General features: G+C 38.3%; 1 protein-coding gene across 2 annotated transcripts in view; it reads left to right on the top strand.

The window, feature by feature from the left end:
- The window catches only part of LOC113892422 (alpha-2-macroglobulin), a 72,425-nt gene that overhangs the window by 13,531 nt on the left and 42,433 nt on the right, over nt 1-16,461 (top strand). Inside the window, exons 1-4 of one of the 2 annotated variants that reach the window (XM_027541259.1) lie at nt 10,021-10,443; nt 12,867-13,050; nt 14,227-14,386; nt 14,546-14,598. In XM_027541259.1, the coding sequence (XP_027397060.1) occupies nt 10,358-10,443; nt 12,867-13,050; nt 14,227-14,386; nt 14,546-14,598 (483 nt within the window). In that variant the 5' untranslated portion in view covers nt 10,021-10,357. Of the gene's footprint in view, nt 1-10,020; nt 10,444-12,866; nt 13,051-14,226; nt 14,387-14,545; nt 14,599-16,461 lie in introns of those variants that run through there. The other variant, XM_027541260.1, reaches the window with a different exon arrangement.

The following is a 16,461-nucleotide window of genomic DNA, read 5'->3' as shown; positions in this document are numbered from 1 at the left end:
TAGGAGGGATTGGGGGCAGGAGGAGAAGGGGACGACGGAGGATGAGATGGCTGGATGGCATCACTGATTCAATGGACATGAGTTTGGGTGAACTCCAGGAGCTGGTGATGGACATGGAGGCCTGGCGTGCTGCGATTCATGGGGTTGCAAGAGTCAGACACAACTGAGCAACTGAACTGAACTGAGAACACATTAAGTCTTTAATATTTAGCCTTTTCAGCTCTTCATGTTCTGTCACAAAAGGAGTGCTTATCAGGGACTTGCCTGGTGGTCCAGTGGTTGAGAATCCATCTGCCAATGCAGGAGACTTGGGTTTGATCCCTGATCCAGGAAGATTCCACATGTCATGGAGCAACTAAGCCCGTGAGCTGCAACTAGAGAGCAGCCCCAACTCCCCACTAGAGAAAACCCTCCCAGCAGCAAAGAGCCTTTGCACTGCAACCAACACCCAGCACAACAAAAAATAATAAATAAATAAAAATAATTTTTTAAAAGGAATGCTTATCAATTTTGTAAATAACAGTACTGCAAAAGACAACTTTATGAACACTGGAATCACTTTTGAAAAACTGAAAATAAAGGCCAATATTTGCCAACATAGTATTCTTTTACATATTAATTTTAGTCATTTGTTCTTTCAACAGTTATTTATTGAGCACCTAATATGAACAAATGGGCACTGTTCTGGGCATTAATATGTATATATACTGTAAAAATTGTATGTACATATACATAGCATCATATGGTTACATGTAATATATTTTGTCATATGTACACTCTGTGTTAGTTGCTCAGTTGTGTCCAACTGTTTGCAACCCCATAGACTGTAGCTCACCAGGCTCTTCTGTCCATGCTCTCCATGGGATTCTCCAGGCAAGAATACTGGAATGGGTTGCCATTCTCTTCTCCAGGGGATCGTCCCAACCCAGGGATCAAACCTGAGTCTCCTGCATTGCAGGCAGATTCTCTATCATCTGAGCCACCAGGGGTCATTTATATTTTTATGTAATGTCATATGATCACATATATGTGTGTAATGAAATATGCTGTTACTGCTGCTACTGCTAAGTCACTTCAGTCGTGTCCGACTCTGTGCGACCCCATAGACGGCAGCCCAGCAGGCTCCCCCGTCCCTGGGATTCTCCAGGCAAGAACACTGGAGTGGGTTGCCATTTCGTTCTCCAGTGCATGAAAGTGAAAAATGAAAGTGAAGTCGCTCAGTCGTGTCCGACTCTTCACGATCCCATAGACTAAAGCCTTCCAGGCTCCTCTGCCCGTGGGATTTTCCAGGCAAGAGTACTGGAGTGGGGTGCCATTGCCTTCTCCAAATGAAATACGCTAGGAACAATAAAAAGCAGCATAAGGAAACAGAGGACAATATGTGGAGGATTGCTATTCTGGTAGAATGGTCAAGAAAGGCCTTTGTGAGGTGGAACAGAGAAATGAATTATAAGAGAAAGCCATATGTATATTCCAAGTGCCCCAAGAAGAGCAAACAGGGAGTACATGGCCCTGAAGCAAAAAGACTTTGTGTATTCCAGGAACAGGAAAGAGACCAGCATGACTTCAGCAGAGTGAACAGGATGGGTGAAGCCATAAAAATGAGATCAGAACATGGGAGGGAATCACCAAGTCCTGGACATCTTCTAGGCTTTGGTAAAAAATCTGGATTTATTTATTTTCAGGATCATGCGGAGCTGTCAGAGGAGTTTCCCAGGGGGTGACATAAATAGATTTTTCTTTTAAAGGATCTATTTTTACTTTTGTGTGAGACAGTGAATTGTCAGAGAACAGTGGGAGAATCAAGAAGACAAGTTAAACTAGTCTTGCATGGGACTGACAAAGGATGGTGGTGGTCTAGACTAGACGGTGGTAGATGAAATGACATCAGCATACTAAAGATATATTCTGATTGTTGTTAAACTTAACATTGGAAATAGCAGAAAAAAAGAAACCAAGGATGAATCCACAGATTTTTGGCCCAAGCAATCGGTTTAATGGAGATACCACTTAGAGGAAAAGTCCCAGGAAGGGAAGAGGAATCAGATGCTTAATCCTGTGTTGAATTTGAGGTGCCGGTAAGACTTCAGTAGAGAGTCAGAGGAAGCAGTTATAAATACAATTTTCAATCAGAAGGGAGCAATCAGGGATAGATGCTTTGCAATGAGAAATTGTTTGAGAATGAGAGTTTAAATACTCTCTAAATACAGCATTTAAAACTCTAGGACAAAAAGCGACTCTTTAGAGACAATATGACTTGAAAAGAGATTAAGTTAGAAGACTGGACTTTGAGACACGGCAATGTTTAAGTGTCAGGAAAACAAATAATAAAGGATTCTGAAAATGATTGACAGAATCAAATAAGGGCAGGGTGTTGAAATTCAAGTAAGAAATGACTTCCAGAAGAATTTCAAGAACAGAGTGAGCAGCTAAGTCAGTTGCTTCTGAAAGACATAATAAAATGAGAACTGAGAATTAACCACTGAAATTGGCAACATGGAGATCGCTGGTAACTGACAGATGGAGATAAAGCCTTAGGAGTGGGTTAATGAAATAATGAGAGAAGAAGAAGTGGAAGTAGTAAGTTTGGACAAATATTGATAGGAGATTTGTGGGAAAAGGAACCAAAAAATAGTGGGGGAAGGAGGATTGGTAGAAGGATATGTATAGTCAAAGATTTTGTTTTTTTCACAGGTGAAATATATATTTATATGCTGATGAGAATAATGAGGTTGAGAGGAGAGATTTTTATGGTATAGTAGAGAGAGCCAAGGGCTTCCCTGGTAGCTCAGACAGTAAAGAATCCGCCTGCAATATGGGAGACATGGGTTCGATCCCTGGGTTGGGAAGATCCCCTGGAGGAGGGCATGGCAACCCACTCCAGTATTCTTACCTGGAGAATCCCACAGAGAGAAGAGCCTAGCAGGCCACAGTCCATGGGGTTGCAAAGAGTTAAACACGACTGAGTGATTAAGCACAGCACAGAGAGAGGTAAATCAATTTAGTAAAAAAAGTTTTTGAGTATGTGAAAAAAGTAAGTTACACTAAGAAAAAAAAAATTTTTTTTAATGGTGGTTTGCATTTAGATGCACACAAGTTTATCTGGTGCAACACAAGAGAATGCAGAGTCCATGGGTGCAGATGCAGACGAGCTGGCCATTTCAGAATTGGAGACAGATGATCAGAATTATACTTGTGATCATTTCTATTCTTTCAGTGAAATAAGAAGCTATGTCATCAGTAGAGAGAAAAGAGAGAAAGGGCATTGTTTATAGAAACGATGACTGGGAGAGTGAGGAAATAAAATCACTTGAGCAAGGCAGCTGCACTGCATGGAGACTGTGTTTGCACCCAAGTCTGCAGTCGTGAATTTAAAGTGGATCTGTTGGCATGGTCACATGTGTTTCACCAGTCACCTTCTTAATTTCGATGCAAAGGAATGTAAACTCCCCAATGGCAGAAACATATGGTTTTTGTTAACCACAGGACAGTGTCTGGTACAAAATATGCATTAGAATATATGTGGACTGACTAAATAATATCCATCTTCTCCACTTGACTGCTTTGCTTCACAATATCCCCAGTACTTAATACAGAGCCTGGTTCATAGTAGGCTTAAATATTAACTGAACAGACGAAGGAGCCAACTAATCAATCTCTTTTTTTTTCCTTCACTTCTGAAATTTACCCCCAACTCCCTACTGAACAGCTTCCCTGAATTTCACAAGAAAGCCTCAAAGCCAACAAACACACCTGAGATTCTACCTGACAATTTCCTGTCTCTTATTAGCAAGATCACCCACGAGAGCCCCAGTGAGAAACCTAGAGTCATTCTCTATTTATCATCTCCAAAATGGAAAAGTCCATAACTAGTTTATACATTTTTGAGCAAAATAAATGAAATGAAGTACTTAACACAATGCCTAACATATAGTACCTACAATTATTAGCTATTTCTGGCATTCAGTGATTGTAACATACACATCTTTTCATATCATGACATATTTTACATAATTTAATTGGAAGAGCTTTTTCTTTAAGTAATATATTAAATAATTGTGTCCTTTATATCAATATTGCATCAAACAAGGTAAAAAGGAGTACTGTAACTTTTCTTTTCGTACGTTCATCAATATTAAACTAGTAATTGTCATGTCCAATACACTTAAAATCCACATTTTTCATCCTCTCCCCACTGTTGCAATGTTACTTTAAGTTCTAATTTTCTCTATATTTTTAAAATGCATTTTGCACCTGTCTGTGAATCAGCTAGGGATTTCTCTGGCAATAAATAACAGAAAAGCAACTAGCAATTGCTGAACAAATAGGGAAGAAGTCCATAGGTTGACATTCCAAGGTTGACACAATTACCCAATAATACTGACAGAGACCAAGGCCCTTTCTATCGTTTGGACCTGCTTAGCACGCAGACCTTGATCATCCTGTTCGTTGCTTTGTCAACTCAAGACGGTCATTGAAACTTTAAGTGTTACATTCAATTTGCATGCAGAAAGAATAAATAAAAACGTTCATTGCTGTGTCTTCTGAAACTTTTTCTTTTTGTTAAGAAACCAAAAGTTTTCTACAAGCCCCACCCAGAAGTTTTCCATTTATATGTCACTGGCCAGACTAGATCAAACAGCTACCCATAGTTTGAAGATGGTTAGGGAGAAAGACGCTGTGTGAGTAGTTAAGCCAATGAGCATTGTCTATCATAGTTTGGCAAATATCTTCTCAATTTTTGACACATAGGTCAAGAGTTATCTTATCTATTTGCTTATTTGTTTGCTTGTTGGGTTTACTGTTTGTTTCCTATTTATTTAGCACCTCATACACACCAGACCCTGTTCTAAGCACTGGGGATACAACAGTAACAAAATCCTTCCCCTTGTGAAACCATCCCAGCCTGCCCTTTTGATCCAATATTTCTACTTCGAACAATTTACCATATGGACTACTTTGCCAAGACAAGCATGTTCATTGATGCAATATCTAGAAAACAAAAAACTGATTAGTTATCTTTATGGTATTGATTAATCACAGCATGTACATATAAGGTAATTATTCAAGAGAATATATCTCTTTTAATATACATCCTTATGCTGACATGAAAAGCATCTTCAATACCATGTATACTTTAAGGGGAAAATGTATGGTATAGTAAAATCATACTTTTGAAAGAAAACCCACACTAAAATTCATGTGGAATCTTGAAGGACCCTGAATGGCCAAACAATTCTGAAAAAGAATAAAGCTGGAGGGTTCTCACTTCTTATTTTCAAAACATTACAAAGTTGAAGTAACCAAAATACAGTGGTACTGGCATAAAGATGGACAAATAGATCAATGGAAGAGAATAGAGAGCCCAGAAAGAAACTCCTCATGTATATGATAAAATGATCTTCAACAGTGCCAAGACCTCTCAACCTACTCTTAACAGTCAACTGTACATGCTTACCTTTTGCTCATTTTTTTAAAATTCAGTTACTTGATTTTTTTTTCAGTTACTTTATTGTTTTGTATGATTAACTTGTACTGTAAATTTGCTATGTCAAGGAGTGTACACATTTAAAGCTTTTATACATCCTGTCATATTACCTTTTTAAAATGACTTTGCCAATTATCTTCTACCAGCAGTGCCCAAGACTGCATTTTTCCCACGCCTTTAAAAGAATTTCCCAGTCTGATAGACAGCATTGCATATCTTTTTTTCTTTTCCAAATGTATGATTACTAGTGATGTATTGTATCATTGTTACTTGTAGGAACTCTGCTGCTTATACTTTACTTTGTCTTGGGATTTTATTTTCTGATTAAGAAGTCTTTTTGTACCCCCCAAAATGGTAAAATTATTCTCTTACATGTTTTTCCTAATTTAAATATTTGTGCTTTATATTTTTGTCTTTAACTCTATGTAGTTTGTTTTTGAATATGAGACTCGATAGGGAATATATTGCAGGGTTTCTTTTCCTTTGGTGAATAAAGAACGTGTGTGTGTGCGCATATGTGTGTAATAGCACAGAGTCATTTCACAAGAGAAAATGAAAGTGTTAGTCACTCACTGTGTTTGACTCTTTGAGACCCCAGGGCTGTAGCCCTCCAGGCTCCTCTGTCCGTGGGATTCTCCAGGCAAGAATACTGGAGTGGGTTGCCATTTCCTTCTCCAGGGGATCTTCCTGACCCAGGGATCAAACCCAGGTCTCCCACGTTGCGGGCAGATTCTTTACCATCTGAGCCACCAGGGAAGCCCAATCACAAGCCTTGATATTTCATTATAAAACCCCAATCACTCTGACTAGTAAAAACCTTCTCAACTATTTTCTTAAAATGTCTCTTCTTTGGGCTCAGAAATCCCACTCTCTCCCATGTTTCTCTTTCTCTCTGGCCTTTCCAGTTCCACTTAGATGTCCATCGCCTAGATACTAGTGTTTCTCGGAGGTCTGTTGTGGACTCTTTTCTATTTTCATCCCATATTATCTATTTCCATGGCATCAAGTCTCCCTATAAATTGATAAATTATTAATCTGTAATAAATAGGCCAGATCTCCATTAACTGGTGGTGTTCAGATTGCTTTAACTCTAACCTACAATAAGAAATTTTGTATATTTTCATTAGGCAGTTTGCAAGGTAACAATGAAATCACATTTCACAATGTAACTTTTACACTGTGACTCAGGACACTTAGAGATGATAGAGATTGTAATGAGAAAAGAGAAATTATATGAGTTAAGATACAAGTTTTAGCTTGAACAAAGATATCTCAAAACACAAAGGCCTTTAAATAAGAGAAAATGTTTTTCTCTTACATGAAAGTGCCAGCTAAAATGGCCTTTGGATGACTCAGAGGCTCAGTCGATGTCTTGTTTTTTGTTCTGCCTCCCTTGACACATGGCTTCCATCTTATCACCTGCAATGAAAGATCTGACTATCATCAACGTGTCCACGTTCCAGACAGTAGTAAGGGAGAAAAGGGAAGGACAGAACCTAACCCTTCGAAGTCATGAATTGAAAGTTGCATACCGAACTTGCACTTACACTCCAGTTGCCAGAATTTAGCCGTATACCATACCCAGCCTCCAAGGAGAAGACTAGGAAATAAAAGTTTTCAGTGAGGTAGTTTATGCCCAGCAAGAACTCAGATGTTTGAGTAATAAAGGTAGAGTCAGAGAAGGGGTAATAGGACATGACCAAAGTTTCTAGTGCACAACAGTGAAATAAATATTTCCAAACTCAATAGTTTCACGTATTCTGTTTGGTACACTGTGCTTTCTATTTTATTGTATTCTATTACGTTTTTAAAAATCTTGGTCATGACTCACTGATCATGATATTATAATTCATTTTAGATGGTGATCCACAATTTGAAAAACGTTTCTTTAAGCTTGCTGTCTAATATGGTAACCAGTAGCCTCATGGGCTGTTGAACATTTGAATGTGGCTATTCTAAATTGCTATTTCTTGTAAGTGTAGAATCCACCTTAGATTTTAAAGACTTAGTATGAAAAACAAATTTAGAGTATCTCATTAACAATTTTTATAATGATCAAATGATAATATTTGGGCAATACTGAGGTAAATAAATGGTATTATTAAATTAATTTAAAAATATATAACTAATGAGAACATACTGTACAGCACAGGGAACTCTGCTTAATTCACTGCAGTGACCTAAATGGTAAGAAAGTCCAAAAGGAAGGGGATACATGTATATATATGGCTGATTCATTTCGCTCTACAGTAGAATACAACAAAACATTGTAAAGCAACTATACTCCAATAAAAATTCATTTAAAAATAAAAATGATAAAAATCAGTATAAAAATAAAATTAATTTAATTTAATCTGCTGCTTTTTGTTTTTCAATATGGGAAATGTAAAATTACTTAGGCTTACCTTACATTTCTTCTAGACAACAATGCTCTAAGTTCTAGATGCTAATATTAGTTCAGTTCAGTTCAGTCGCTCAGTCGTGTCTGACACTTTGCGACCCCATGAACTGCAGCACACCAGGCCCCCCTGCCCATCACCAACTCCCAGAGTTTACTCACACTCATGTCCATTAAGTCAGTGATGCTATCCAACCATCTCATCTTTTGTCGTCCCCTTCTCCTCCCGCCTTCAATCTTTCCCAGCATCAGGGTCTTTTCAAATGAGTCAGTTCTTTGCATCAGGTGGCCAAAGTATTGGAGTTTCAGCTTCAGCATCAGTCCTTCCAATGGATATTCAGGACTGATTTCCAATAGGATGGACTGGTTGGATCTCCTTGCTGTTCAAGGGACTCTCAAGCGTCTTCTCCAACACCACAGTTCAAAAGCTAATGTAAAACTCCCTACAAATGTTATTACTTAAAGCACAAGCACTTTCTAAAACGAGACTCTATCTTCCCAACTCTCAGCCCTCTGTTCTCGTTCTGTTCTCAGCCTGTGTCCTGTGTTTCACTCAATCACTTAAAAGCAACACAAGTCATTCAGTTAATAGCCAGGAAAATTGGAAGGCACATTGTCCTTTACCCACCACATTCATGTGTTCACTGTGTACTGTAATTTTAGCTCTTAAATATGATATTAATCTGTCAACCTCTAACCAATATCATTATAAATGCATGTATGCATGCATAAGTCACTTCAGTTGTGTCCAGCTTTTTGTGACCCCATGGACTGTAGCCCACCAGGCTCCTCTGTCCGTGGGGATTCTCCAGGCAAGAATACTGGAGTGGGTTGTCATGCCCTTCTCCAGGGATCTTCCCAATCCAGGGATCGCATCCACATCTCTTATGTCTCCTGCCTTGGCAGGTGTTTCTTTACCACTAGAGCCACTTGGGAAACCCCAACCCTAGCTCAAATACCATCATTTCTCATCCATATAATTGTGCCAACTCCCACCCTGCTTCCTGGATTGTCTCCTTCCCATCACTCTCTTAAATTTCAGTGAGTGTGATCTTTTCAAGAAATAAATCTGGGGAAGTCATTTCACTGATTACCCCCCAAGTACCCTAGTACTGCCAGCAAGTTTCTTTTTTATTTGAAGCAAGCTTACTTCACCACTTTTCTAAGTGGACAAGCATTTTCTCCATTCCAAAAATTTTTCATTTTACTGTCATGATGTTTATCATGAATGTGTCATGATGGTTATCACCTCCTGTGTCTTTGTTTATGTCATTCCTTATGTGCTTCGAATGCACTTTGCACCTCCTCTTTCCCCTGGCTAGCCACCACCCACAAGTGTGGGTGGGTGCTTAATTTGCTTTTTTCTTTCCCTTTGATTTCCTTTCCAAGACCCAAGTTTAAATTGTGTGCCCCAATCCTGTGCTCCCAGAGCACCTGAACTTCTCCAATAATAATGTCTGGCTACTGTTTTTTTATTGCTTATTTGTCTGCTTTCATACCCTCAAGAATGTGCAATCTGTTTCTACATATTTGACCATTCCATCTCCATGATTTTGTATGATCCTAGACCAATTGGGCTCAATAAAACTTACAAAACAATCAATCAATTGGATCAATGAATGAATGAGTGGATGGATGGATGGATGGATGGATGGAAGGATAATATAGACTGGAGGGGAGTTGCATATTTAGAAGGCAGGAACAAAATGTGTTCATGTTCACGTAAGTAGATGGTAAAGGCAATTAAGGTCTTTCTTGGGCAGAGTAAATCAAACTTGTTTTTGAGGTCCTGCTACTTCTCCTTTCATCTTTTCACTTACTTAATACAGGGAAATATTTCTGTTATCATTCTTCCAGAACCTAGCTCTTTATCTGCAATCCAGCAATATCTTCCAGACAAAAAGGTATTCTTTTAATCCATTGTCATTTCCATAGAGGACAACTAAATTCTGAAACTGCTTCAATATCTGAGGTAGACATATCTGATGGAGGACTTGCAGGAGACGGACTTGTAGTGAAATATCTATTTTGAGCCTTCCAGTGTTGCTTAAATTATAGCTTCCCCTGCCAGCTATTCATGCAAGAGATGAGAGGAAAGCCTTAAAAGGCACTATGAGGAAGCAGAAGGAGGGAGCAAGAGAGAGAAGGGATTGAAAAGCCGATTAGCTGCTTTACGGGAAAACCCAGGGAAAATGAGCACTAATGGGAATGTGGATTGTATCCCTCCCGGAATCCTATTTAGCTTGCCAGGAATTAACCTTGACTGTAATTAAGTCCCTTAGAGCAATGACCCTTCCAGAGAATGTTCAGAGACCTCTACTTTGTTTAGACACCTTGTGTGGGTGGAACTTCCTGTTTACACAGAGAGCAGCATAAAGCCTACTTGCTCTGAGGAAAGTCTGGGACCAGACCAACTGCAGGGAGAAAGGTGCAACACAGTCTGGTCTCCTCCGGTCCCTTCTCCCTGCAGCATGGGGAAGAACAAACTCCTTTATCAAAGTCTTACTCTTCTTCTTCTGCTCTTGCTGCCGTCAGATGCTTCAGTCTCTGGAAAACCGTGAGTTTCACATAAAACATAAACTTGAAGAGTCCTTTCCTTTATTTTAAATGCTTACCATTCATTTATTTGTCCCCCCTATGGAACTGTCATCTCCTTATCTTTAAGGTCTCTTTCAATAATGAGATTTTACAAATCTTTACTTATTCTTAAACATTTCTCTCCAACTTCCTGGATCTCTGAATCTCTAAATTCTCTGGGGATATACAAAGAGGTTCTAAAGGGCACTGGAAATTGATACTTTGAAAAGAATCAGCTTTTAGATCCTCACACTCATGCTGATCAGCTTGAGACCATGCTATCTACCCTTGCTTACCTCCCCTTTTTTAATTTCCCATCTTCCACTTTAAAAGAGACAAACCTCCCTCAATTAGTTGTTACCATGGAACATTGTTCTGGAATATAAAAGTCTCTAGAGTTCCAAATAAAGGAGCAATTTGAAAAACTGATGTTGATGTTGAGAAAACAAAAGACTCAAATGACAGAAGAGAAAATCATTTTGCAGATAGTGTGGTGATGAATTCTTTGTTTCAACAGAATTGAAGGAGGATTTAAGGGAAATACCAGTTGATAGATGATAAGAAGCAACTCTTGATAATAGGGCACTGTGATTTTTGGCACGTAATGCAGAAGTTACAAGAGCTGATAAAAAAATGATATAATTTATTTACTTTTATGTGAACAATTTTTCACAGCACTGCATATACACAAACCAAAACTAGCAACAGAGTTCATGGTAGACCTTTGTTTAATTCTTGCAGTGAGGAATATCTGTCCATGAATATTTAAGAACAGTTCATCATTTTCATCAAAGATGTGCTTCAAAAGTGTTTTGATTTTATATTAATATGTAAAATATATGAATCATAGCTTGTAATATATTTATTTTGTTTTGATCTGTTGTATACTACTAAGGCTTTTGAAAACAATTCAGAAGAAAATGTTTAACACTTACAACTTTATGATCACATTAAATTTAAGAGTTAAAATTCAATTTATATACCCACACATAACAGTACATGCATACATGTACATATGCAAACAGTACATATGCACACACATCACACATACATATGCATATGTATGTCCATACAAAATAAAGACACTAGAGTGATTCATAAAATATTTTAAAGCATAGAAATGTTAGGACAGACTTCTGTATGGTGACATGAAAATTCAAGCTCAAGAGGGAAAAGGAGAAAGCTGCTAAATTTCTGATCATTACAAAAAGAACATTTTGATGTATTTTTTAAATAGATCATATTGAATATCTTATCAATATGATATTTAAGATTCCATGAGAAAGTTAGAAAAAAGTAATGTGGTGGTGGTGGTTTGCTTTAGTCTCTAAGTCGTGTCTGATTCTTGTGACCTCATGGTCTGCAGCCAGTCAGGCTCCTCTGTCCATGGGATTCTCCAGGCTAGAATACTGGAGTGGGTTCCCATTTCCTTCTCCAGAGGATCTTGCCAACCCAGGAATCAAACCCAGGTCTCCTGAATTGCAGGCAGATTCTCTACCAACTGAGTTATATCCAGGTAGCAAAAAAAAAAAGTAATGTAAGTTTTATTTTAAAGTATCATCAAAAATAATATATTTTGCTATTACTTAAACTTGTGGGGAAAAAAATAGATGTTTACCTGAGTATATGTAAGGAGTGCATAGTGTCTAAGAATTATGTTAGGGATATTGTGAGCAAAAATGTTTGAAAATTTGAGAGTCAATAAAATTATATATGAGGGTATTGGGAAAGTTTCTTTTCTGCTCATGAGTTACCAGGACTCCAAATTCAATCTTTAGAAGACCATCCTTGAGTACACCATTTTTGTCCAGCCATGAGTTGAAAGACAAATATTTAATGTACAAACATTCAGGGTTAGGTAACACACCAAGATGTCATTAGTTGCTTAACACACTGAGACTTTAAACTAATGACTTTCTTTAAGCCTCAGGTTCCATATCCATAAAGTGGAAAGCAAGAACATGCCATTCCATTTTTACAGGCTTGCTATGTATTCAACAAAAAGTTCTATAAGTGGATTGGCTTTTGTAATGTCTCACATGAGAATTGCTTGCTTTCCTCAGTAATCCTAATGTAAAAAAGATTGACAGCTTGACTAAGTATAATTATCATGTCTTTATTTGAATTCAGATTTGAGTTCCTCAGCATGAGATATGCCTGCAAATGTTCTCCTCATTAAGGCTCACTTCAAGTAAAATGTTCACTGACATGGCACTGACTATGGAAAGGAGAATAATTCTCTTGCATGCCTTTCAGTGGCAGGGATCAATTTCCTGCTTATCAATATGTCTTCTCTTGGCATAGAACTAAGGATAGTAACAAAAATTACAGCAGAAAATAGTGCTGCTGATAACAATGCCTCACCTCCTACACTCTCCTTTAACTGGACTCCCCCAACCCCAGGCAATACATGGTGCTGGTCCCCTCCCTGCTCCATACGGAGACCCCTGAGAAGGGCTGCCTCCTTCTGAGCCACCTGAATGAGACGGTGACCGTCAGCGCCTCCTTGGAGTCCGTCAGAGAGAACAGGAGCCTCTTCACTGACGTGGTGGCAGAGAAGGACTTATTCCACTGTGTCTCCTTCACTGTGAGTATGACAGTTTGAATTAATACACTTGTTTCTATGGGTCAGGAGCACAGGGATCTAGAATTCAGTTAAGATAAGACTTTGCGAGGCTGGCATGGACTTCACGAAGGAATCTAAATGTAACGACCAAGTGTAGAAATTAAGAAGCCACATGTGAATTTCCAACCACGGTAGACAAATATTTATAGAGATATTAAAATGAGCTTAATGATTGAAGAAAATTCCTCTTAACAAAACAAAACAAAAAAAAACAGTAAAAACTAGACAAAGGGAAAGTGTGACTTCTCCTTAAAATGAAAATGGAAAAAAGACTAATAAAACATACTAGGCCAATGTTCAACATAAGCCCCAGTGGTGGGCTGACTGGAACACAGAACACATCATCCCATACTCTTTCTAAGCGTGAAACTGTGGAAATCACCATGAATGTACAGCCAGTATCTCTTCAGAGTTGTATAGAATCCTTACAGCATCCAGCCAATAAAATATTGCAGTTTCCTTTCTCATAGCGTAAGTGAAGAAAGTCAGACAGAGGAAGACAAATATCATATAATATCGCTTACATGTGGAATCTTAAAAAAAAATCATACAAATAAACGTATTTTCAAAACAGAAACAGACTCACAGACTTACCGGCAGAGGGATAGATTGGGAGTTTGAGACTGACATGTACACACTGCCATATTTAAAATAGATAACCAATAAGGATCTACTATATAGCATAGGGAAGTCTGCTCAATATCCTGCAATAACCTAAATGGAAAAAGAACTTGAAAAAGAATAGATACATGTATATGAATAACTGAATCACTTTGCTGTACACCCGAAACTAACACAAAATTGTTGATCAACTATACTCCAATATAAATAAAAATTAAAAACAATAAATTGAGCAAAAATATTTTTTAAAAACTGTTCTGGCTGATCTACAAGGAGATGTGAATCTCATTTATGACCTCACTCACTGTTATGTTTTCCTCCACCTTTTGTTCTGTCTTCCCATTCACAAGTGACAGAGGTCATCCTGTCCATGAATTTCTGTCCATGACAGCTTTCTCCGATGAGAATGGGCCAGTGAAATTAAAAGGGGCAAGACCCCTAGGGAGAAGTAGGAGAGGGACTTGGAGAGGAAACTTGGGAAATGAGTGGGTTTTCAGGGTCTGTCTTCTATTTCAGCTCCCAAGATCTCCAACCAGTCAAGAGGTAATGTTCCTTACCATCCAAGTGAAAGGACCAACCCAAGAATTCAAGAAGCGGACCACAGTGTTGGTTAAAAACGAGGAGAGCCTGGTCTTTGTCCAGACAGACAAACCCATCTATAAACCAGAGCAGACAGGTACAGAGGCCTGTAGTCAGGACAACTTCCCAAAAGAAAGATCTTCCTCTCTTGCATGTTTCCCAGTCAAAGGAATTCTGGTTCCTTAATAGCTTGTCTTACTAACCTACGGACCTGGCCTAAGGTTTCTGGGCCTCACGGAAAATATTTCTATTTCAGTGAAATTTCGTATTGTCTTGTTGGACGAAAGCTTTCACCCCCTGAATGAGTTGGTAAGTCTCCTAATATCTATCTAGAATTATTATTATCTGTATAAACAGGCTTGGAGTCTGTTTTTGGTGTTGGAGGAGGGCCAGAGAAAGGAAGAATCTGCTGATAACAATATTTTCTGGCATGGCCATTGTGCAAAATCCTCATTTAAAACAGTACCCTGGGTCAAGAGAGTTGTTGATTCTTTCTTGTTACTGGTACTTGACTGTCACACAATTAAACTTACTCTTTGAAAAATTCTCAGTTAGGCAAACTAGAAAGATACACTAAATAAATAAACTGTCAAAAAACTTAGGTTTAAATAACTTTTCAAAGATCCAAAATTTTTCTAAACACACCTACCAAAACCTCTCCTATAAGGGAAGGAGAGTATAATCGATGTTTGTTCCTCAAGACTAACGCTCAATTTTGATGTAGACAAGAAACCAAAGTCTTAATTTTTCTCTCCCAAATCTAGTCCTCAACCACATTTTTTTTTAATCTTGGAAAGAGACACTTTTCAATTAAAAGCCACAGACTCTGTTTACTATAGTCCCTCCCCCTCCCAACTTCCTTTTCCCCTCTTAAAAACACTAGCTTTCCCAGGCCATGGAGGGGTTGCAATTCCCTGCTGATCCTGATTAAATCCATCTCTGCTGGGGAATGGGGTGGGAATGGGGGAGGGGGTTGGCGGAAGGAGCAGGGAGGACTGGCGGGGAGGGAGCAATTTTTTCCTTCTGGCTCCTAAAGCAAAAGATTAAGGCATAATCCTTCATCTTTTTCTCTTACAGCCACATCCTATTTTATCAGAAAATCATGTTAGCTTAAAATGTATCCAGACTGTGCTTTACCACCTGAATTGCTACAATTTTGTTCTCACCAATATCACCTCTAAATGACACTATTGCAGTAGCCTTGAAATGGGTCTCCTGGTTTCTACTTACACTTTTCTATCTAAAATTAAACACTTCTTCCATAACTCTGTCAGCTGAACTCTGCTTTATTTTCATTTCTTGACACTACTTCAAACATATATATATATATATATATATATAACTTAAATATATATGTCAAATATGTGTATCTCATACACCAAACATATATATCAAATGTATATCTATACATATCAAAAATATATATTGCATATATGTCTGTTTTTCATATATCCATCCCTATTAGAATGCAAGCTCCATGAGACACAGATCTATTGCTCTTTTGTGGATTGCTGTATTTATAGCACCTAGGATGATACACAGCACTTGGTAGGCACTTAATGTGCATACTAAGTCACTTCAGTAGTGTCCGACTCTATGAGACCCCATGAACTATAGCCTGCCAGGCTCTTTTGTCCATGCCATTCTCCAGGCAAGAATACTGGAGTGGGTTGCCATGCCCTCCTCCAGGGCTCGAACCCACATCTCTTACATCTCCTGCATTGGTAGGTGGGTTCTTTACACTAGGATTATACACGGCACCTGGTAGGCACTTAATAAATATCAGTTTTTTGTGTTTTTTTTTTAATTAATTTTATTTTATTTTTAAACCTTACATAATTGTATTAGCTTTGCCAAACATCAAAATGAATCCACCACAGGCATACATGTGCTCCCCATCCTGAACCCTCCTCCCTCCTCCCTCCCCATACCAGCCCTCTGGGTCGTCCCAGTGCACCAGCCCCAAGTTTTTAAAATGAATATGCATTAATAGTAGAGGATTTATTCCCACTCCTTCTTATTCTTAGAACTACTTAAGAATTCTGTGGTCCACCTAATATTTGGATCTGAACATGTTTACTCATTGTTTCATTGGTGTTTATTTCTCAATCTGTAAAATAGCATAACAAAGGAATGTTCTTCACTGGGGTGCTATAAGCATTTAAGTAATAT

Source organism: Bos indicus x Bos taurus, chromosome 5 (genome assembly GCF_003369695.1).
Source record: "Bos indicus x Bos taurus breed Angus x Brahman F1 hybrid chromosome 5, Bos_hybrid_MaternalHap_v2.0, whole genome shotgun sequence".
NCBI classification, from domain to species: Eukaryota; Metazoa; Chordata; class Mammalia; order Artiodactyla; family Bovidae; genus Bos; species Bos indicus x Bos taurus.
The sequence above is the reverse complement of the archived record's forward strand: the minus strand, read 5'-3'. Positions and strand labels throughout refer to the sequence as shown.